The 23,123-nt window shown below is 41.5% G+C and overlaps 1 protein-coding gene across 6 annotated transcripts in view; it reads right to left on the reverse strand.

The window, feature by feature from the left end:
* Positions 1–23,123, reverse strand: part of OPHN1 (oligophrenin 1) — a 618,968-nt gene that overhangs the window by 292,365 nt on the left and 303,480 nt on the right. For all 6 annotated transcript variants that reach the window (XR_006710966.1, XM_045472066.1, XM_045472065.1 and 3 more), the window contains one exon: positions 5,748–5,849. Coding sequence is in view for 5 of the 6 variants with exons in the window: in XM_045472066.1 (XP_045328022.1) it covers positions 5,748–5,849 (102 nt within the window). In the remaining variant the exon portion in view is untranslated. The remainder of the gene's footprint in view (positions 1–5,747; positions 5,850–23,123) is intronic.

Consider the following 23,123-nt stretch of genomic DNA (forward strand, 5'->3'; position numbering starts at 1 on the left):
ATATGGTTCTTCTCTTTTTTTTTGTTAATGTGATGTATCACGTTGATTGATTTGCGAATGTTGAACCAGCCCTGCATCCCAGGAATGAATCCCACTTGATCATGGTGAATAATTCTTTTTATATGCCGTTGAATTCGATTTGCTAGTATCTTATTGAGAATTTTTGCATCCATATTCATCAGGGATATTGGCCGGTAGTTCTCTTTTTTTACTGGGTCTCTGTCTGGTTTAGGAATCAAAGTAATACTGGCTTCATAGAATGAGTCTGGAAGTTTTCCTTCCCTTTCTATTTCTTGGAATAGCTTGAGAAGGATAGGTATTATCTCTGCTTTAAACGTCTGGTAGAACTCCCCTGGGTAGCCATCTGGTCCTGGACTCTTATTTGTTGGGAGATTTTTGATAACCGATTCAATTTCTTCGCTGGTTATGGGTCTGTTCAAGCTTTCTATTTCCTCCTGATTGAGTTTTGGAAGAGTGTGGGTGTTCAGGAATTTGTCCATTTCTTCCAGGTTGTCCAATTTGTTGGCATATAATTTTTCATAGTATTCCCTGATAATTGTTTGTATCTCTGAGGGATTAGTTGTAATCATTCCATTTTCATTCATGATTTTATCTATTTGGGTCATCTCCCTTTTCTTTTTGAGAAGCCTGGCTAGAGGTTTGTCAATTTTGTTTATTTTTTCAAAAAACCAACTCTTGGTTTCGTTGATCTGCTCTACAGTTTTTTAGACTCTATATTGTTTATTTCTGCTCTGATCTTTATTATTTCTCTTCTTCTGCTGGGTTTAGGCTGCCTTTGCTGTTCTGCTTCTATTTCCTTTAGGTGTGCTGTTAGATTTTGTATTTGGGATTTTTCTTGTTTCTTGAGATAGGCCTGGATTGCAATGTATTTTCCTCTCAGGACTGCCTTCGCTGCATCCCAAAGCGTTTGGATTGTTGTATTTTCATTTTCGTTTGTTTCCATATATTTTTTAATTTCTTCTCTAATTGCCTGGTTGACCCACTCATTCGTTAGTAGGGTGTTCTTTAACCTCCATGCTTTTGGAGGTTTTCCAGACTTTTTTCTGTGGTTGATTTCAAGCTTCATAGCATTGTGGTCTGAAAGTATGCATGGTATAATTTCAATTCTGGTAAACTTATGAAGGGCTGTTTTTTGACCCAGTATATGATCTATCTTGGAGAATGTTCCATGTGCACTCGAGAAGAAAGTATATTCTGTTGCTTTGGGATGCAGAGTTCTGAAGAGATCTGTCAAGTCCATCTGATCCAATGTCTCATTCAGGGCCCTTGTTTCTTTATTGATCGTGTGTCTAGATGATCTATCCATTTCTGTAAGTGGGGTGTTAAAGTCCCCTGCAATTACCACATTCTTATCAATAACGTTGCTTATGTTTATGAGTAGTTGTTTTATATATTTGGGGGCTCTGGTATTCGGCGCATAGACATTTATAATTGTTAGCTCTTCCTGATGGATAGACCCTGTAACTATTATATAATGTCCTTCTTCATCTCTTGTTACAGCCTTTAATTTAAAGTCTAGTTTGTCTGATATAAGTATGGCTACTCCAGCTTTCTTTTGGCTTCCAGTAGCATGATAAATAGTTCTCCATCCCCTCACTCTCAATCTAAAGGTGTCCTCAGGTCAAAAATGAGTCTCTTGTAGACAGCAAATAGATGGGTCTTGTTTTTTTATCCATTCTGATACCCTATGTCTTTTGGTTGGCGCATTTAATCCATTTACATTCAGTGTTATTATAGAAAGATACGGGTTTAGAGTCATTGTGATGTCTGTATGTTTTATGCTTGTAGTGATCTCTCTGGTACTTTGTCTCACAGGGTCCCCCTTAGGATCTCTTGTAGGGCTGGTTTAGTGGTAACAAATTCCTTCAGTTGTTGTTTGTTTGGGAAGACCTTTATCTCTCCTTCGATTCTAAATGACAGACTTGCTGGATAAAGGATTCTCGGCTGCATATTTTTTCTGTCTAGCACACTGAAAATCTCGTGCCAATTCTTTCTGGCCTGCCAAGTTTCAAAAGAGAGATCAGTCACGAGTCTTATAGGTCTCCCTTTATATGTGAGGGCACGTTTACCCCTTGCTGCTTTCAGAATTTTCTCTTTATCCTTGTATTTTGCCAGTTTCACTATGATATGTCGTGCAGAAGCTCGCTTCAAGTTACGTCTGAAGGGAGTTCTCTGTGCCTCTTGGATTTCAATGCCTTTTTCCTTCCCCAGTTCAGGGAAGTTTTCAGCTATTATTTCTTCAAGTACCCCTTCAGCACCTTTCCCTCTCTCTTCCTCCTCTGGGATACCAATTATGCGTATATTATTTCTTTTTAGTGTATCACTTAGTTCTCTAATTTTCCCCTCATACTCCTGGATTTTTTTCTCTCTCTTTTTCTCAGCTTCCTCTTTTTCCATAACTTTATCTTCTAGTTCACCTATTCTCTCCTCTGCCTCTTCAATCCGAGCCGTGGTGGTTTCCATTTTGTTTTGCATTTCATTTAAAGCGTTTTTCAACTCCTCGTGACTGTTCCTTAGTCCCTTGATCTCTGTAGCAAGAGATTCTCTGCTGTCCTCTATACTGTTTTCAAGCCCGGCGATTAATTTTATGACTATTATTCTAAATTCACTTTCTGTTATATTATTTAAATCCTTTTTGATCAGCTCATTAGCTGTTGTTATTTCCTGGAGATTCTTCTGAGGGGAATTCTTCCGCTTGGTCATTTTGGATAGTCCCTGGAGTGGTGAGGACCTGCAGGGCACTTCCCCTGTGCTGTGGTGTATAACTGGAGTTGGTGGGCGGAGTCGCAGTCAGACCTGATGTCTGCCCCCGGCCCACCACTGGGGCCACAGTCAGACTGGTGTGTGCCTTCTCTTCCCCTCTCCTAGGGGCGGGATTCACTGTGGGGTGGCGTGGCCCGTCTGGGCTACTTGCACACTGCCAGGCTTGTGATGCTGGGGATCTGGCGTATTAGCTGGGGTGGGTAGGCAAGGTGCACAGGGGCAGGAGGGGCAGGCTTAGCTCGCTTCTCCTTAGGTGATCCACTTCAGGAGGGGCGCTGTGGCAGCGGGAGGGAGTCAGATCCGCTGCCGGAGGTTTGGCTCTTCCGCAGAAGCACAGAGTTGGGTGTTTGCGCGGAGCGAGGAAGTTCCCTGGCAGGAACTGGTTCTCTTTGGGATTTTGGCTGGGGGATGGGCGGGGGAGATGGCGCTGGCGAGCGCCTTTGTTCCCCACCAAACTGAGCTCTGTCGTCCGGGGGCTCAGCAGCTCTCCCTCCCTTTGTCCTCCAGCCTTCCCGCTTTCGGAGCAGAGCTGTTAACTTATGACCTCCCAGACGCTAAGTCGCGCTTGCTGTCGGAACACAGTCCGTCCGGCCCCTCCGCTTTTGCAAGCCAGACTCCGGGGCTCTGCTTGGCCGGCGAGCCGCCCCTCCGCCCCGGCTCCCTCCTGCCAGTCCGTGGAGCGCGCACCGCCTCGCCGCCCTTCCTACCCTCTTCCGTGGGCCTCTCGTCTGCGCTTGGCTCCGGCGACTCCGTTCTGCTAATCCTCTGGCGGTTTTTTGGGTTATTTAAGCAGGTGTAGGTGGAATCTAAGTGATCAGCAGGACGCGCGGTGAGCCCAGCGTCCTCCTACGCCGCCATCTTCCCTCCTCCCTCTGCCTGGACAAGATGATTTCTAAGAAATTTCACAGCTCATGTCTATGACCTTATTCAATTGAATATCTCTTTTTATACTTGAATCTACAATATATCTATCTTTTACTTTATCTATTATCCAACACACAGATCCATTCTTCCATGAAAAGCAGTTTTAATCAGTTAATTCCTTTCCTCCCTTCTCCAGGGCCACCCTTGTGACTTAGACCTTTTCCTCTAGATCATTGTAATACTTTCCTAAACTGATTTTTGTTTGTTTGTTTGTTTCCCGGTCTCTCCCAGGTCTAATTCATCTTATAACCTCATACAGTTTAAGATTTCTAAATCAGAATTCCACTCATATTGCTTATACATCCAAAAGGTCTTGTTAATCTCCCCAGAGCCAATAGAATTCAATACAAACTCCTGAGCCTATCACTCCACAACATAGCCTGAACTTTCCTGATCATATTTTGTCTTTCACTACTCTGCAACAGTAATGAAAATTCTGGTCATACTATTTCCCAAACGTACTCCATGTTTTCCATTCTTGGGGCCATTGCCCTCCATGTGAAAGGTCCATTTCTCCATTTCTATCTGTCAAAGACTTCACTTTCTGTTGAATGACCACCTCAAATTGAATGGGCCCCATTATTTTACAAAGGCAAATCTCCACATCCAAATGTAAGTTTTTTATTCTCCAAACACCTCCCCACCCCTATAAGGATACCACATACAGATACATGTTACAGTATGTAAAAAATGCTACTTGTTTAAGTGTCATGTGTATTCTTATTTTAGCATTCCAATTATAAGCTATAGAAGGACAGGAAGTATGTCTCATTGTCTCTCTAGTCCTATTGAACCCAGCTTAATGCCTGGCATGTGGTATGCATTCATGGAATAGTGATTTATTTGAACTAAAGTCCCTGAAAGCCCATACAAAAAAGTTAATGTTAGAATATCTTGGGGGAAAAAAGGAGAAGATCTGCTCCTGATCTACCAAATACAGTACTAGTCTAACTTTATCCTCATGTGGATTTTGGAATCAAAAACAGAACTGAAAGGGACTCTGGAGATCATTGCATATCACTCCTCCTTTGAAAGAAAAAAAAAAATATGTTATCCAAAGTCACACCATGAAAGACAAGAAATAACAAGTGTTGACGATGATGTGAAGAAAAAGAAACCCTCATGTATTATTGGTGGGATGCAAACTGGTGCAGCCACTGTGAAAAGCAGCATGAATATTCCTAAAACAATTAAAAATAGAATTACCACATGACCCAGTAGTTCTACTACTGGGTATTTAGGCAAAGAAAATGATAACACTAATTCAAAAAGATACATGCACCCCTATCATAGTTGCAGTATTATTTTCAATAGCTAAGATAAGGAAGAAACCTAAGTATTCATTGATAGATGAATGGATAAGGAAGACGTGGATTTTGGTATAATATGCAGCCATGAAAAAGGATTACATCTTGCCCTTTGTGACAATATGGATAGCTCTGGAAGGTATTGTGCTAAATGAAATAAGTCAAACTGAGAGAAATTAATACCATATAATTTTAGTCATATGTGTAATCTAAGAAACAAAACATGAGTAAACAAAAAGAATAAGACCTATAAATAAAGAGAACAAACTGATGGTTTTCAAAGTAAAGGAGGGTGAGAAGGATGGACAAATTGGGTGAAGGGGAGTTGAAGAGATAGAATTCTACTTATGGAATAAATAAGTCACAGGAATAAAAGGCAGAGCATAAGGAATATAGTCAGTGATACTATAACAGTGTTGTATGGTAACATTTTATTTTCTCAAACTTACATGTTATTGTTTACATAAAAATTATTTATATATTAAATTATTTATTCTAAAGTCCAAAAAACAAATGAACAACAACAAAAAAGTCACACAGTTAGTGAGTGGAGGAGGTAGTTTGGGAATTCAAGACTCCTCAGTCCCAGGCAAAAGGTTTTAACTGTAAGACAACTATTATAGTGGTTCCCTGCTGAGGCAGGGTATTAAGGAAAACCTTGTAATAGGAAGATACCAATGTTACCAAGGCATATCTGGCAGCAGAAGGTAGGAACAGGCTTTTTGAACATACCTCTTGTAACTGAGATTCTTTCTTTTTGGAAGACAGATGTAAGTGCCGATCCAGCAAGGAATAAAATCTTTCACCATCCTTTTCAAATTTCTTTTTCCGTTCCTAGATGTGGGAGAGAAAGCACAGATTAAGATGTCTATAGTTTTTAATTCACTCTGCTCAGAACTGAGAATGAAGGATGCAGTGTCTCATTCTCCATATTTCTAGTCTCTGGAAAGAATAAACAGAAAATTTACTTTTGCATTGGTCTCAGCAGTTTCGATTACCTCAAATATAACCCTAAACCATTCCACCTAAACACAGGGCAGTTCCTATTGGTACATTTGATGGCCCTGGGAGCTGCTGCTCAGAAAATGGCACTTAAAATGGCTCTGTACAGTTGTAACTTTTTCTTCCTTCCAATATCTTTCTTTTTTATGTGCATTAACTACTCATTCATTTTTTAAAAATAGAAATAAGGAACAATGGTTAACTAAATATATGCCTTTAAAAGTCATATACAATGCATTTAGATAGCCTAATAAGCAAAACATTTCCAAGGCAATAGGAACCTTGGACTGCTTCTATAAATTATGAATTCTTTGGTATTGTTTAAATATTTTACTACTGCATGTTAAAAGATGATGTTTAAAATGAGGAAACAATCCTGGAAAGCATGGCTTGGAAAGCAAGAGTCAAAAACTTTACAGGAGGATGCGCCTGGGTGGCTGTGGGGGGCCGGGCTCCGGCGCCAGGCTGAGACCAGGTCGAGCAACGTTCCCTGTTGACTCAAGCCAACCCGGTGGTTCCCCCTCCCATTCCCCCACTTTCAAGGGCATACGAAAGCCTTGTCAAGGCTGAGAAAGTTAATTCCTGAAGCCTGTGGTCTGCAGGTGTTGGCAGTAATGCTACCTCCCTTTTTCTACCCCGAGTCAGATAGAAACAAACATGGGAACTGTGTTTTGCTAGCAATCTATCAACAAGGTCTTGTGACCCGTTCACAAGGTTCACAAGGTATACAGAATTAAATGTTTTGGCTGGCAGTGATCATGTGAAACCTGTTTATTCTTAGAATGACCTGATCCATAAGAGTCTTATATTATAAAAGATTGTGTACAGCAACAATAAAGCCGTCACTTGGGCCATCAGCCCAGAGGACCCTCCTGTTCCCAAACTTTCTCTTCTCTCTTTTTTCTTGCATTCCCCTACCCTCAGGACCCTGACCTCGGTGATTGTCGCGCCGGTCGCGACAAGTGGCGCCCGAAAAGGGACCTGAGACAACAAGGAGGAAAGCGAAAGCGGACTGCGCGGTGTCTAATTCAGGTAGGGGAACTGTGCCAGCAGCACAGATGATGGGAGTAAAACTATGGGACAGAAACAGTCTATGGAACAGGGATATTTTATAACTGCCTTGCAGGCTCTTATGAAGGAGAAGGGAATTAAGGTTTCTCAGTCAGCCCTTAGGGAATTTTTTGACATAGTGCATGATTATTGCCCATGGTTTCCAGATGGGGGTACAGTTGATTTAAAGGATTGGCAGCGAATTGGTCAGGAACTTAAAAATCAAATGAAGATTCGTGGAGCTGTGGTTCCAGGTACTTTGTGGTCTACTTGGACCTGTATTAAGGAGGTCCTTGATCCTCAAGATTCTATTGAAATAGTTTCTCTTAGCTCGGAAGTAGCCCAACCCTTAGTGACTTCAGATGCTCCTGTCCCTCCAGAAGCCACTTTCAATGCCCTTTCGGGACATTCACGGGTGCCTTCACCTTTACCTCCTCTCCCCCTCCTAGAACAGTTATCTGTGCAAGATCCAGAAAATAATGATGACTCTCCTTTTGGGGATCAGGGAGATGATGGGCCGTATTTGGAAGATCAGAGGAAGCCTGCCTTCTTGGCCCCTCTGGTCCAGAAGGTACCTTTAAAACGACCTTCTTTATGGGGCGCCTGGGTGGCGCAGTCGGTTAAGCGTCCGACTTCAGCCAGGTCACGATCTCGCGGTCCGTGAGTTCGAGCCCCGCGTCGGGCTCTGGGCTGATGGCTCAGAGCCTGGAGCCTGTTTCCGATTCTGTGTCTCCCTCTCTCTCTGCCCCTCCCCCGTTCATGCTCTGTCTCTCTCTGTCCCAAAAATAAATAAACGTTCAAAAAAAAAATTTTTTTTAAACGACCTTCTTTTTAGGCACAAGATAGAGGCTTACCTCGGCTGGCTTTCCCTATTACTCAGAATCAACAGTCCACTGAACCTTACCCCGTTATGGGAGCTACTCCTTTGCAGCAGACTCTGTATCAAGCAACACAGTATGGGGAAGACACCTCTGCTTTTCACACTTACCCCGTTATTCAGCAGGGGGGACAGAGAGTGTACTCCGCCCTAAGTTTTAAATTGCTGAAAGATTTGAAATCCTCTGCAGCCCAGTATGGTCCAACAGCTCCCTTTACTCTGTCTATGCTTGATAATTTGAGCAGGGAGGCATTATGCCCAGGAGATTGGAAGGTCATTGCTCAGGCTTGTGTGAGTGTGGGAGATAACCTCTTGTGGAAAGCAGAATTTGCAGAGAATGCTGAAAAACAGGCTATGTATAATAAAAGAACTAACATACCAGTGGATTTCAACATGCTCACAGGTACAGGACAATATTATGATGTGGGCCTCCAGCTGAATTATCCTGAAATTGCGTATAATCAAATTAATACTTGTGCCATTACAGCTTGGAAAAAACTCCCCTCCACAGGGGGCAGAACTGAGGAATTGTCTAAAATTAGGCAAGGGCCAGATGAGAAGTACCAGGATTTCATTGGGCGCCTTTTGACTGCAGTCACTCATATCGTTACTGATGGGGAGGCAGGTATCATTATTGTAAAACAACTGGCTTATGAAAATGCTAATTCTACATGTCAGGCAGCCATTCGTCCTTGGAAAAATCAGGGTACCTTGGAGGATTATGTCAGACTATGTGCTGAGATTGGACCATCTTTATTCAGGGCATTACTTTGGCAGCCGCCTTAAAGGGAATAGACCCCTTACAGGTGAATGCCCAGCTTCAGGGTAAAAACGTAAGAACTAATCGAAGGAAGTTGGGTGGAATAGTGTGTTTCAAATGTGGCCAAAAGGGCCATATGAAGGCCCAATGTCATAGTACAGAAATAATTCCAACCACCCCCGGTTTGCCAAGTGGCCCTAACATTAATAATAAGCTGGCAATTATTTGTCCCAGATGTAGACAGGGGTATCACTGGGTCAATGAATGCTGTTCTAAAACTGATTGTAATGGCAAACCTCTTCAGGGAAACTGGAAGCGGGGCCAGCCGCAGGCCCCTCAAACAATTGTGGCAATGTTCCCACAGGCGCCTTCTCACCCATTGTGTCCAACACTGGAGACCTCCCAGGTATTAGCCAACTACACCACGGTACCCCCGCCAGTGCAGGACTAGATCTTGCCCCAGCTCAGTCCGTTTACCTAGAAGGAGGACAGCCCCCTAAAGCCATCCCCACAGGGATATGGGGACCTCTACCAGGAATACTTGGAGGTTATTATTGGGAAGATCCAGCTGGACTCTTAAGGGATTGGTGATCTATCCTGGAGTTATTGATGAAGATTACACTGGAGAAATAAAAATTTTGGCCAGCTTAACTATGGGAACTTTGGTGCTTGAGCCCAAGACTCCCATAGCACAATTGATCTTGATACCCCGGATATCCTCCAATAATAAGGCTGTTAAACCTTATCGGGGAAATCAAGGGTTCGGCTCCACAGATCTTTATTGGGCTAAAGTGATCTCTGTAGAAAAGCCCATGCTTACATTGCATATCCAAGGAGTCCCTTTTGAGGGACTAGTGGATACAGGTGCAGATGTCTCAGTTATTGCTCAAAAAAATTGGCCTTTCACATGGCCTACTCAAGTAACTAATATTCCAATTAAAGGTGTTGGTTATGCCTCTGCTCCGTTGCAAAGCTCTGACTATTTACATTGGAGACTGCCTGATGGTATGACTGGAACTTTTCAGCCTTTTGTTTTGAATATAGATCTTAATCTCTGGGGCAGGGACATATTAACTGCAATGAATTTGACTCTGGAGACTAAGGCAGTCCCGATTCAAAAACAGACTAATCTTGCTATGCACCTTATGAAGGAAATGGGCTATATTGAGGGGAAAGGCTTAGGGAAGGAGTTGCAGGGGAATCCTGAGCCGTATGTTCCCGAGCCTAAAAGAGACCATTTCAGATTGGGTTTTTCCCAGGGCCATTGGAAATTCCCCACGCTATGCCTCTCCAGTGGATGACGTCCACTCCAGTGTGGGTTAACCAATGGCCCTTACCTACTGTTAAGAGGGAGACTGCTGCTCATCTCATAGAGGAACAACTGCAATTAGGTCATTTAGTTCCCTCCACCAATCCCTGGAACACCCCAATCTTTGTGATTAGAAAAAAGTCAAATAAATGGAGGTTGCTGCAAGATTTGAGAGCAATTAATGCTGTCATGAAGCCCATGGGGGCTTTGCAACCTGGCCTCCCTTCCCCATCGGCCATTCCTTTACAATATCAATTACTAGTTTTGAACTTAAAAGATTGTTTTTTTATCATTCCGTTGGCCCCTGGCGATGGAGAACATTTTGCATTCTCCCTGCCTTCCACTAACTTACAGGAACCTGCTGAGCGGTATCAGTGGAAGGTCTTACCGCAAGGCATGGCTAACAGTCCGACTTTATGTCAAGAATTTGTGGCCAGAGCAATTACCCCTTTTAGACAGAGTTTTCCCCATGTATATTGTATCCATATATGGATGACTTACTTTTGGCTGCTGAAACTGAGGAATTATTACAGGAGGCTTTTATTTCTCTTCAAAGATGCCTTAAAGCATATAATTTGATTGTTGCCCCTGAGAAAGTTCAAAGGGAAGCACCCTTTGAATACCTAGGGTATCTCATCTCCAAATCAACTGTCCGACCTCAGAAAGTATCAATTAGAACCGGACATTTGACTACTCTAAATGATTTTCAGAAATTATTAGGAGATATAAACTGGATTAGAAATACACTAGGGGTCACCACAGAAAAATTACTGCCTTTGTTTAATATTCTAAAAGGAGATACTTCTCCAGCATCCCCGCAAAGTCTCACTCAAGAAGCTAAAGAAGCTATAAGACATATAGAACAGGCCATTCAGCAGGCCCAAGTCACTAAAATTGACCCTTCTCAGCCTTTGTATCTAATAATATTAAAATCTCAGGTCATCCCCTTTGCAATTCTGTGGCAATCTCATGGTCCACTTGAATGGCTACATTTAGCCTTACACTCTCTGCATGTCATTAATCCTTTACTATCTATGGTTTGTCTTCTCATCATTAGAGGAAGACCCCGAGCTGTTCAGCTCTTTGGACACGATCCAGAATTTATTGCATGTGCCTTTCTGACACAGAAGCTGGTGGACGCTGCTTTTGCCCAGTCCATCGAATGGCAACTTGCCTTGGCTAATTTTACAGGTCAAATTAAATTTCATTTACCTTCTGATTCTTTAATACAAGGTTTCAGTCTTATAGATATTTTGCCCTATAATCCTATCGTTTGTCAGCCGATTGAAGATGCTGCTTCCATTTTTGTGGATGCTAGTAAAGAAGGTAAAATGGCAGTGTATTATGTCACTTCTCAACATAAAAATTTGATCACTTTAAATTATACGACTAAATCTGTCCAAAGGGCCGAGCTTTATGCTGTACAGGTAGCCCTAAAAACTTACCCGGAATCTATAAATGTCAATTCTGACAGTCAATACGTTGTCAAAGCCGCATTGCAACTTCCCACTGCCTTTATACTGACAGCAGATGTGGAACTTTATCATCTATTTCATGCTATACAAAAACTTCTTAATTCATGGCACAGTCCAATTTATATTTCCCACATTTGAGCTCACACCGACCTGCCTGGTCCCCTAGTTGCTGGGAATCGGATAGCCGATGCCGCAACCCATTTATTGCAAGTTCTGCCCATTACCACTCCTTTGGAAACAGCCAAAAGGAGTCATGATAATTTTCATCAGAATGCGGCAGCCCTTCGACGAGAATTCAAAATATCTTGTGAAGCGGCCAGACAAATTGTTAAACAATGCGGCATCTGTCCACAATTCTTCCCACAGCCGGTCTATGCCATTAATCCCCGAGGTCTTCGGCCCAATGATTTGTGGCAAATGGATGTCACCCAATATTTACATTTTGGGAAATTGCAATATATACATGTGTCTGTAGATACTTGCTCAGGCTATATACATGCTTCAGCCCACTCACGAGAAGCATTTGTTGATGTTCAAAATCACCTATTTCCTGCCTTTGCAGCAATGGGCAAACCTCATAAAATAAAAACTGACAATGGTAGTGCTTATACTTCTAAATCTTTTGCAGAATTTTGCCGCCGATTCCGAATTGAGCATACAACTGGCATTGCTTATAATTCCACAGGACAGGCTATTGTTGAGCGAGCTCATTTGACTTTAAAATAATATCTGCAAAAACTTAAAGAAGGGGAGATATTAAAGGCAAAGATAAAGTATTCCCCACATGTACATCTCACTCTTGTGTTGTATGTTTTAAATTTTTTAAATGTCAATGAAGCAGGGATGACTGCCGCAGAGCGTCGCTGGGGAAGGAATCAAGAACCTCTCTTGATGGCTAGATGGAAAGATATGCCGGAAGGCATTTGGCGAGGCCCAGACCCAGTCCTTCGAAAAGGGCGAGGGTATGCTTGTGTTTTTCCACAGGATGAGGAAGAGCCACGCTGGGTCCCGCTTCGGCTCCTCAGAGACATTACGGTTGTGCCGAAAAATGGCCAAATTGAGAGTGACGAGGCCCCCCACAGAAGCGACAACGGCGGAGTCATAAGGCGGGTACACCCACCTGGGGACAGATAAAGAACCTGCTGACCCAGGCCACTGATGTAGTGATGGCCTCAGGTAGAGAGGTAATGGCCACACATGTCTTCTTGGCATGCCTGTGCATTCTAACTACAACCGGGGAGTCTGCTCTCTATTGGGCATACATGGTAGGTCCTCCTACAGTACAACCTGTACCATGGAGAGACCCCACACCCAAAGTATACACCAACCTCACCTTTATGGGAGGGGAAGATGCAGGGTTTTTGCCCACTGTGTCGGCCTCTATAAATTGGACGGCACTCTCTGCAGGAGTACCCATCTGCCTGCAAAGGGAGTCTACGCCGTACAACTTGCTTATGGGTGTTTGGGTACGAAACCAGTAGGGCGGTCTATTACTTATACTATGTGGCAAAATGACAAGCGTCTTTCTGAACGGGTACCCCGCTCCGTTGCTGCTTATTGGCAAAAGAGAGAGTTATTAGGAGAATGGATGTTTTTTGGACCGCGTGATACCCCTCAGAGTCTTCCTATATGTCCCTCAGCTGGTCAAGGACTTACTGGGGACTCACCTTGGGGTATATGTGCCCAATCCTCTTCTTTGAGGATGACTCCTAAAAACATAAACTATACCATTACAGATTATTCCCAAAAGGCCCGGCTAGCTCAGTCCGTAGAGCATGAGACTCTTAATCCCAGGGTTGTGGGTCCACCTCCTAGCGAGGTACAGGTACACCATAAGATTATCCCACAAACCATTTTGCAATCCCCTAAAGAAAGAATTCATTCTGATCTTTGGAAATTATATGCTACCTTTGATAAAATATATACTAATGACAGCTTTAGTTTTCCAGAATATTATGTTTCTCCAGTTCTGCAATTGCGTGCCTGTGTTCTTCCACCCTACTATCTGATTGTTGGAGATGGGACCATTACTCCAGTGAAAGAAGATGGTCATCAGTTATACCGGCTGATGTGTCCTGCTTGTGTTTTGACCAATTGTCTACCAGTAAATGGACCCTCTAGAAGTGGAATAAAGGTTTATCTGGTCTTACAACCTCCCTATTGGATGTTGCCAGTAAATGTTACAGGACCTTGGTATCCTAATTATGGGATGCAATTGGCCTTAAAAATCAGTAAACGACTACGCAGGACCAAACGGTTTCTTGGACCCTTAATTGCTGGACTCATAGCAACAGTGACTGTAATTGCCTCTGCAACTGTATCTGTAATATCCTTACATAAAAGTGCCCAAATGGCATCCCATGTAAATAAATAGGCTCATAATGTATCCAAGGTGTTTGTCACTCAAGAACAAATAGACCGTAAATTGGAAGCCCAATTAGAGGCACTACAAGAAGCATTAATGTATCTTGGTGATCAGTTTGCTGTTTTGCGTACCAGACTTTCTTTAATTTGTCATGATGCATATAAGCATATCTGTTACCCCTTTCGAGTATACCAATACGACATGGGGACAAGTGCGTCGTCATTTACAAGGGGTTTGGCATGATGCTAATACTAGCTTAGACCTCTTACAGCTACAAGAAGAGATAAATGCTGTTGCAAGTAGCTCACTCAGTTTCCCTGACCCTGGAGATCTCGCTGAAACCATACTGCACCAACTTAATGGGTTTAATCCATTTAATATTCTTCAACATTCCTTTTGGATCTTTATTGGAATTGTTTCTGTAATATCTGTTATACTTGTCTTGCTGTGTTATTTCTGGAGATGGGGTCTTACTGCCTTTACCACATACCAGGCCAGGATACACATGTTGCAATTACAAACAATAGGGGGACATGTGGGGGGCCGGGCCCGGCGCCAGGCTGAGACCGGGTCAAGCAATGTTCCCCGTTGACTCAAGCCAACCCGGTGGTTCCCCCTCCCATTCATGTGGGAGGCCGGGCCCCGGCGCCAGGCTGAGACTGGGTCGAGCAACATTCCCTGTTGACTCAAGCCAACCCGGTGGTTCCCCCTCCCATTCCCCCACTTTCAAGGGCATACGAAAGCCTTGTCAAGGCTGAGAAAGTTAATTCCTGAAGCCTGTCGTCTGCAGGTGTTGGCAGTAATGCTACCTCCCTTTTTCTACCCCGAGTCAGATAGAAACAAACATGGGAACTGTGTTTTGCTAGCAATCTATCAACAAGGTCTTGTGACCCGTTCACAAGGTTCACAAGGTATACAGAATTAAATGTTTTGGCTGGCAGTGATCATGTGAAACCTATTTATTCTTAGAATGACCTGATCCATAAGAGTCTTATATTATAAAAGATTGTGTACAGCAACAATAAAGCCGTCACTTGGGCCATCAGCCCAGAGGACCCTCCTGTTCCCAAACTTTCTCTTCTCTCTTTTTTCTTGCATTCCCCTACCCTCAGGACCCTGACCTCGGTGATTGTCGTGCCAGTCACGACAGGTGGCTCAGTAAGTTCCTAACTCTTGATTTCAGCTCAGGTCGTGATCTCATGGTGTCATGAGGTCAAGCCCTGTGACAGACTCTTCAGTGCTGGACATGGAGCCTGATTAAGATTCTCTCTCCCTCTCTCTCTGCCCCTCCTCTGCTTGCATTCTAGTCCTCTCTATCTCTCTCTCTCAAAATAAAAGTATGAAATTTAATTAAGCTCTCTGCCTCAATACAACTTAATTAAGCTCTCTGCCTCAGCACAACTGGAAGTCACACAGCCCCAAAGGAGCACTAACAATGTCCATTTGTCACATACTAATGCTGACACTCTGCAATCCTCTGAACATCATGCTGGGAAATTCATGGAAACAGCTTGTACTGTGTCATGGTAAATCCAAATTCACTGAGCATCTACAGTGTGCCAGTTACTAGAAGAGGCACAGCAAGGGTCACACAGGAAAAATAGAAAAAAAAAAAAAAAACCTCATCCATGATTGATTTCTAGAGGCAATCTGCTCCTGGGCAAGAAGCTTAGACCATTTGTGACCTCTGACCTGTAAGAAACGTGCTTTTTTCCAAAGGTAAAGAAGCAGAGAGGAAGCTAACATTAACTGAGGCTTACAATAGGCCAGGAAGTATGCTATACACTTATAATCCATTATTTCATTTAGTCTACAACCCTGAGTAGTAGATATTGTAAAGGAACTTAAGGATCAAAAAGAAGAATTAACTTATCCAAAGTCATATAATATACAGATCTACTTGATTTATTACATACAGTCTAATAAAGCCCAGATGATCATGAGAGGAATTGCACTCAGGAGGCCTGTAAATAACCAGGAAACCTTGTGAATAAAACTCAAGTAGGTCTACAGCCCTAGCCCAAACTCAGATACCAAAACACAATAGAAATATTCACACAAAACATATAGGTAGGACAAAGTGTACCTCCAGCTGGTAAGTCTATTTAAAGTAGCAATTGTTTGGGGCGCCTGGGTGGCACAGTCGGTTAAGCGTCCGACTTCAGCCAGGTCACGATCTCGCGGTCCGTGAGTTCGAGCCCTGTGTCGGGCTCTGGGCTGGTGGCTCAGAGCCTGGAGCCTGTTTCCGATTCTGTGTCTCCCTCTCTCTCTGCCCCTCCCCCGTTCATGCTCTGTCTCTCTCTGTCCCAAAAATAAATAAACGTTGAAAAAAAAAAGTAGCAATTGTTTGAAGAGAGCATTAGATCCAGAAAATGTCAGTGACTTCTCCAGGAAAAGATAAAGTTCTGTTGATCATTTACCCCTCCAATTCCATTTTTAAAATAAAAACTATGAAATATAATTCATATCATAAAATTTACCCTTTTAAAATAGACAATTCAGTGGTTTTTAATATATTTACAAAGATGTATATCCATCATTGCTGTTTTATTCCAGATTATTTCCATCACCTAAGAAAAATCCTATAACTGTTAGCAGTCATTTCCCCCTTCTCCCAAATCTGCCCCCCAAGAAGCCACAATTTTTTTTGTCTCTATGGATTTGTATATTCTATACATTTCATATAACTGGAAGCATGCAATATGTGACCATTTGTGACTGTCTTCTTACACTTAGCATAATGTTTTCAAGGTTTATCCATGTTGTAACATGCATCAGTACTTCATTCTTTTTTCATGGCTGTATAATGTTTGACTGTATGGTTACACCACATTTTCTCTATAAATTCATCAGCTGATGGACATTTGAGTTACTTCCATTTCCTTGGCTGTTATGAATAGTGCTGCTCTGAACATTTATGTACAAAATTTTCTGCAGTCATGTTTTCAACTCTTTTAGGAATACACACACACACACACACACACACACACACACACACATATGCAGTGGACTTGCTGAGTCATATGGCAACTCTATGTTTAACTTGCTCAGAAACTGCCAAACTGTTTTCCAAAGCAGTTGTATCATTTTACATTGTCAACAGCAATGAGTGAGAGTTACAATTTCTACACATCCTCACCAACACTTACTTATCTTTTTGATTATAAACAACCTTGTGGGTGTTAATTTGCATTCACTGTGGTTTGACTTGCACTTCTCAAATGATTAATGATGTTTTTTCATGTATCTGTCGGCCCTTTGTGTATATATGTATATATATTTTTGAGTTAAAAATTTATTGTATAATTCTGAATACTAGCTATGCTGTATTTTCTCCCATTCCTTGGATTGTTTTGGCACTTTGTTGATAGTGTCCTTTGAAGCATGAACATTTTTAATTTTGTGAAGTCTAATCAGTCTATTTCCTTTGATTTCTTGTGTTTTTGCTGTCATATCTCAGAAACTGTTGCCTGATATAAGGTCATGAAGATTTATACCTATGTTTTCTTCCAAGAGCTTTATATTTTTTGGTTTTTATTTTTGAATATGGTGTAATATAGGGCTCCAACTTCATTCTTCTTCATATGGATGTCCAGTAGTCCCAGAACCATTTCTTCTTTCCCTATTGAATTGTTTTGGCATTCTCACAAAATATCAATTAGCTATAAATGTATAAATTTATTTCTGGACTCTCAATTCTATTATATTAATCTATATGTCTGTCTTCTCCATGTCATTACCACACTCTCTTGATTATTATAACTTTGAAGTAAATTATTAAATTAAAGATTATGAGTCTTTTTTTCAATATTTCTTTTTCTATCTTGGTCTTCTATGTGGACTTTAGGATCACCTCATCAATCTGTTGAAAATGGCCAGCTGAAATTTTGGTACAGATGGCACTAAATCTGTAGATCAATTCTGTGACTATTATCATCAATAATATGAAGTCTTATAATTCATGTACATAAGACGTGTTTCCATTTATCCTTCTATTTATTTAGATCTTCTTTAACTTATTCCATTAATGTTTTGTACTTTTCAATGTACAAGTGTTGGACTTTTTTTTTTCTTCTAATTTACAACTAAGGAGTTCCTGGATGGCTCAGTCAGAGGAGCAAGTGACTCTTGATCTCAGGGTCATGAGTTCGGGCCCCATGTTGGGGGTAGAGATTACTTAAATAAATAAAATGCTTTTAAAATTTAAACCTAAGTGCTTTAATCTTTTGATACTATTATAAATGGGAATTTCTTAATTTAATCTTGGGACACCTGGGTGGCTGAGTTGGTTCAGCATCTGACTCTTGATTTTGGCTCAGGTCACGACCTCACGGTTCATGAGATCGAGCCCCATGTCACGTTCTGTGCTAAAAATGTGGAGCCTGATTGGGATTCTACCTCTCCCTCTCTCTCTCTCTGCCCCTCTTTTCCTCCCTCTCTCTCTTCTTCTCTCTCTCTCTCAAAATAAATAATTAAATATTAAAAAAAGAAATACAATTTATCATCAGCCATTATACCATGGCTCAAGTCCAAGCCCATGCCTACCATAGGTTATTCCATAGATAACATGAACTAAGTAATTCATGAGCATAGGTAGGATCCAACCCTTAAATATGCATTAACTAGATATGGGTTAGCTGTTTTCAGCATAGCCAGAAAGCAGTATAATGTGTTCCCTATAATCTCCTCAACCAGAAAATAGCTATTTGATTTCCCACATATTAGCCTTCCTCTCACCTCTCTTGACTTGTGGAGTCTTGAGTAATCCTCTTTGCCATCCTTAGCTTTGCTGGACAAAGCTGAAAGCCAAACCCACAACTAATGACCCCAACATGATAAGCTGAACCCACACAGAATCAGACACTGAATAGAGAAAATAGACCCAGGAAACTTTCCTGCAGCATTACACTCATAATGCTCAAGTGATCACTTAAAAAGCATTCATGTGTAAGACTTTTAAAACTTCATTTATTCACATGATCATTTAGTTCCATGCAGTAAATTAAGAAATGCAGCTATTCCCAGTCACCTTTCTTCTATTTCCCGTTCTCCAGAAATAAACTTTTTCATCTCTAAGCCAATTATTCTAGTATTTGCTTTAACATTTCTAATATCTCAAAACAAAGGTTTACATTGCTATTACTAATTCTTAAGTTTTGTGCATTATCTATTAACTTCCAAAAAAAGATGAGGATTTAGCCTTTTCCTCTCCCTGTCTCATTATCACCACCATCTCTTTTGTCCCCCAACCCAAACTCATGTCCTGATACTCCTATTAAACTTATATCGCAATTTTGCTTTGATTCATATTCAATAATTAAATTATTATGACCATCTAAATATTAATTATAGATTAAACATGTAATATAATATTATTAATGTTATTTTCCTGTACAACTAGATAACTATCAAATCATTTTAAATACCCTAGAAATTGATATAAAGATGGACAGAACAAACTCCACAATTAAAAACAGAGAAGAGGCCACATGAAAGAAGGTAGAAAGAATGGAGATGTGGTTTGGGACAGAAACAGATCACAGCTGCTGCAGTCCAAGAGAAGGGTGAGAGACAGACTAGCAAATAAGGAAGCTCACAGGAAAAATGTATCCCTATAGCAATAGGCTTAGAAAACAAGAGGGGCCAAATTTCTTGCATTCTTACAACCAGCGAACCTTGAAGCCTGGAGTTTTAAAAGTCGGCAGGCTTGTCTGGGATGGAGCCCGGAAGGCATTGTTCTGCTCATGGAGAGAAGACAAGAAAACAACATAGGGATAAACAGCATGAAAACAGCAATCTGAAGACTTTGGGGCACACAGTGGGGGAGGTTATTTGTTCACCTTGGAGCACACCACAGAGAGACAGCATTCAGGGAGAGAACCCTCTGGGAACAAAGGAACTGGCCAGTACCATTTCGATGCCTTGCACCTCAGCATAGGCACAGGGCCATATGCAGGAACCAGTGCAGCACCAATACTCCCTACCTCACATGCTTACACCAAGCTCCCAAACTCTGGTGGAACCACTGTTCCCAGTGATGCTTACCTCAGTCCCAATGTTTTGGGACCTGCCCACTGGAGGGTGGCCCAAATTCCTGCTCAAACCATGTCTTCCAACATGGGAGTTTAGCAGAGCTTCAGTTCCATGAGTGGGGGTGACAGGTTTCATTTCACAATCAGACCAGAGCACACCTAGTTAAAATGTACTACATTCAGGCCAGGGACTACATACTGCATGCATCAGGCAAAGAAAGTCCTTGCATACAACTGGCCTGAACAATAAAGCAGACAGAACAAAACAGCAGAACACACGGAGAAAATATTAAAGACACTCCTGGAAGTGCCAGGCCCTGGGGAACGGGGGACACTACACAGTAGGGCACTACAGGACTTCTTCTTCATAAGGTCACTAACCTCAAGAATAAAAGATGTAGCTCACTTTCCTAACACAAAGAAACAGGCACAGAGACATAGAAAAAAGAGAAGACAGAGAAATTTAACCCAAATGAAAGAGGAAAAGGCCATTACTAGAAATGTAAAAAAAAAAGTTATAAATAACTTTATAACTATATAAAATAACTTTATAACTATATAATATATAAATATTATATAAATAATATATATTATAGATAATTTAAAGTAAAGATCATAAGAATAATCACTGTACTTCAGGAAAGAGTGGAAAACATGACTGATACTCTTAATAAGAAATAACATAGCAGAGATAAAAGGCTTACTAAACAAAATGAGACACATGATTGATAGAATCAACACCAGGCTGAAAGAAGCAGAGCAATGACATAATGACCTAGAAGACAGAATAATGGAAGGCAATTAAGCCTAACAAAAGAGAGAAAACAGAATTATGCAAAATGAGAAGAGACTTAAGGAACTCAGTGACTCCAGTAAATGTAAAAACATTTATGTTACTGGGGTACCAGAAGAAAATGAGATACAAAAGGGGGCAGAATATTTATTTGAAGAAATAATAGCTGAAAACCTTCCTAATCTGGGGAAAGAAACAGACATCCAGATTTCGGAGGCACAGAGAACTGCCATCAAAAATCAACAAAAGCAGATCCACATCAAGAAATATTCTAATTAAATTATAATAGTGATAAAGAACAAATTTTTGAAAGCAGCAAGACAAAAGAAGACAGTAACTTACAAGGAAAACCCCATAAGGCTATCATCAGCTTATTTTTCAGCAGAAACTTTCTAAGTCAGAAGGGAATGGCATGATATATTCAAAGTGCTAAATGGGAAAAATCTGCAGCCAAGAATACTCTGTCCAGTAAAGCTATCATCCAGAAGATAAGGAAAGATAAAGTCTGCCAGACAAACAAAAACTAAAGGAGTTCATGGTCACTACACCAATTCTGCAAGAAATATTAAAGGTAACTCCTTGAATGGAAGAGAGGCCAAAACTGACAGTATAAAGATAGGAAACATAAAAGCAGTAAAAATGACTTTCTATTTTTAAAAAGTTCAAGGAAATCACAAAACAAAAGGATGTAATATGACAACATATACCTAAAATGTGGAGAGGGGAGGAGTAAAGAATAGGTTTAAACTTAACTGACCATCACATAATATAATTGCTATATGAAGAAGAGCTTATAAACAAACCTAATGGTAACCATATATCAAAATCGACTGATACATGTGCAAAGAATAAGGAGAAATAAGTCTAAATATAAAACTAAGGAAAATCAGCAAATCATAAATGAAAGATAATAAAGGATTAGAGGAAAGCTTTAGAAACAAGCACAAAATAATAAAATGACAATAAATGCACACCGATCAATAATTACTTTGAATGTAAATGGACTTAAATGCTCGAACAAAAGACACAGGTGACAGCATGGATTAAAAAAAGAGAGACCCATCCATATGCTGCCCTCAAGAGACTCACTTTAGACCTAAAGATGCCATCAGAGTGAAAGTGAGGGGATGGAGAAACATCCATCATGCAAATGGAAGTCAAAAGAAAGCCAGGGTGGCAAGAATTGTACCAGACAAAATAGACTATAAAACAAAGACTATAAAGGAGGAGTTAAGACAGTTGAGAAGTAGGGGGATCCTAGGCTTTGCTCATCCCTCAAACACAGCTGTATTGAGGTCAGATCACTTGGAACACCCAGGATATCTATCTGCAGAGTGGCAGAAGGATCTCCACAGTTGGAGGGAGACAGTGTTGCAGGTGCAAGGTGCATGAAGTGAATCAGGGGAGAAAAAAAATGGCAGTGCCATGGAGGGGAGGCAATGTTTTCTCTGGAGAGACAAAAGGGACAGAGAGAGAGGGGTTGATAAAGTGGAGCATCAAGTTCACACAAGAGGAAAACCTCTTGAGACCAGGGACAGGGGTGTGAGAAGTATTAAGAGGAAAACCTCTTGAGACCACGGACAGCGGCATGAGAAGTATTGAGTGCTGTGGCTTTTCTTTGTTTGTATGTTTGTTTGAAAACAGCAATTGGAGCTCAAACTCTGAGGCTATGGAAGTATGCAACTTTCTCTAAAGTGGAGCTGTAGCACAAGCTGGAGAGGAGGGAGATGACCCCACATTGCATAACAGGGTGTAGGGATCTCCATGGCGCATAGAGAGAGAATATTCCCCTTCCTGGAGTGCTTTTCAAAGAGGGTATATTACCTCCCCAAGGACAAAACACCCTACAGGCAACAGAAAAAAGGCCTTTCATCAGTAGAGGACATAGGTGCACCCAAAGGGAATATAACCTTTGCTGCTATCAGTGGCATTACGCTTTAGATTCCTTAAATTCCACAGACTGCACAGGTATGGGACTGTTTTTCAGGGCAAAGGATTACAGACACAACATAGAGAGGCTCTACTCCAGAGTAGGGGTGGGCGTGGATCCCAGTAGTGCCAGGTCCTTTAAGACTTTGGGTTTGGATCCAAGCTGCATGCCAAAGAAAAAATGCAGGAGAGTTGTGGCACACAAAGAAGTGACTGCCCTCAATATTCTGTGAAGCCTTCTGAACAGAGGAGGGGGGTCAGTGAGTTCCCCCATCTGGGGAAGAGAGATTGGAGTGGTGCCATTTTCCATCCAACAACACTGTAGGACTTTGGAGAGCAACACAGAAGCCCCCCAGGGGAGGCTGGAGGCACTTACACCAAACCCCACCATCTGTGCCTGGCAACTATTTATTTAGTGGAGCAGGACTGATTTTAAGCCAATGCAACAAACCCCTTCTTCAGAAGACCAGCACAGGCAGCACCAAATACACACCAAATGTACTGAAAATCTAGTGC

This window comes from Leopardus geoffroyi, chromosome X (assembly GCF_018350155.1).
Source record: "Leopardus geoffroyi isolate Oge1 chromosome X, O.geoffroyi_Oge1_pat1.0, whole genome shotgun sequence".
Taxonomy (NCBI): Eukaryota; Metazoa; Chordata; class Mammalia; order Carnivora; family Felidae; genus Leopardus; species Leopardus geoffroyi.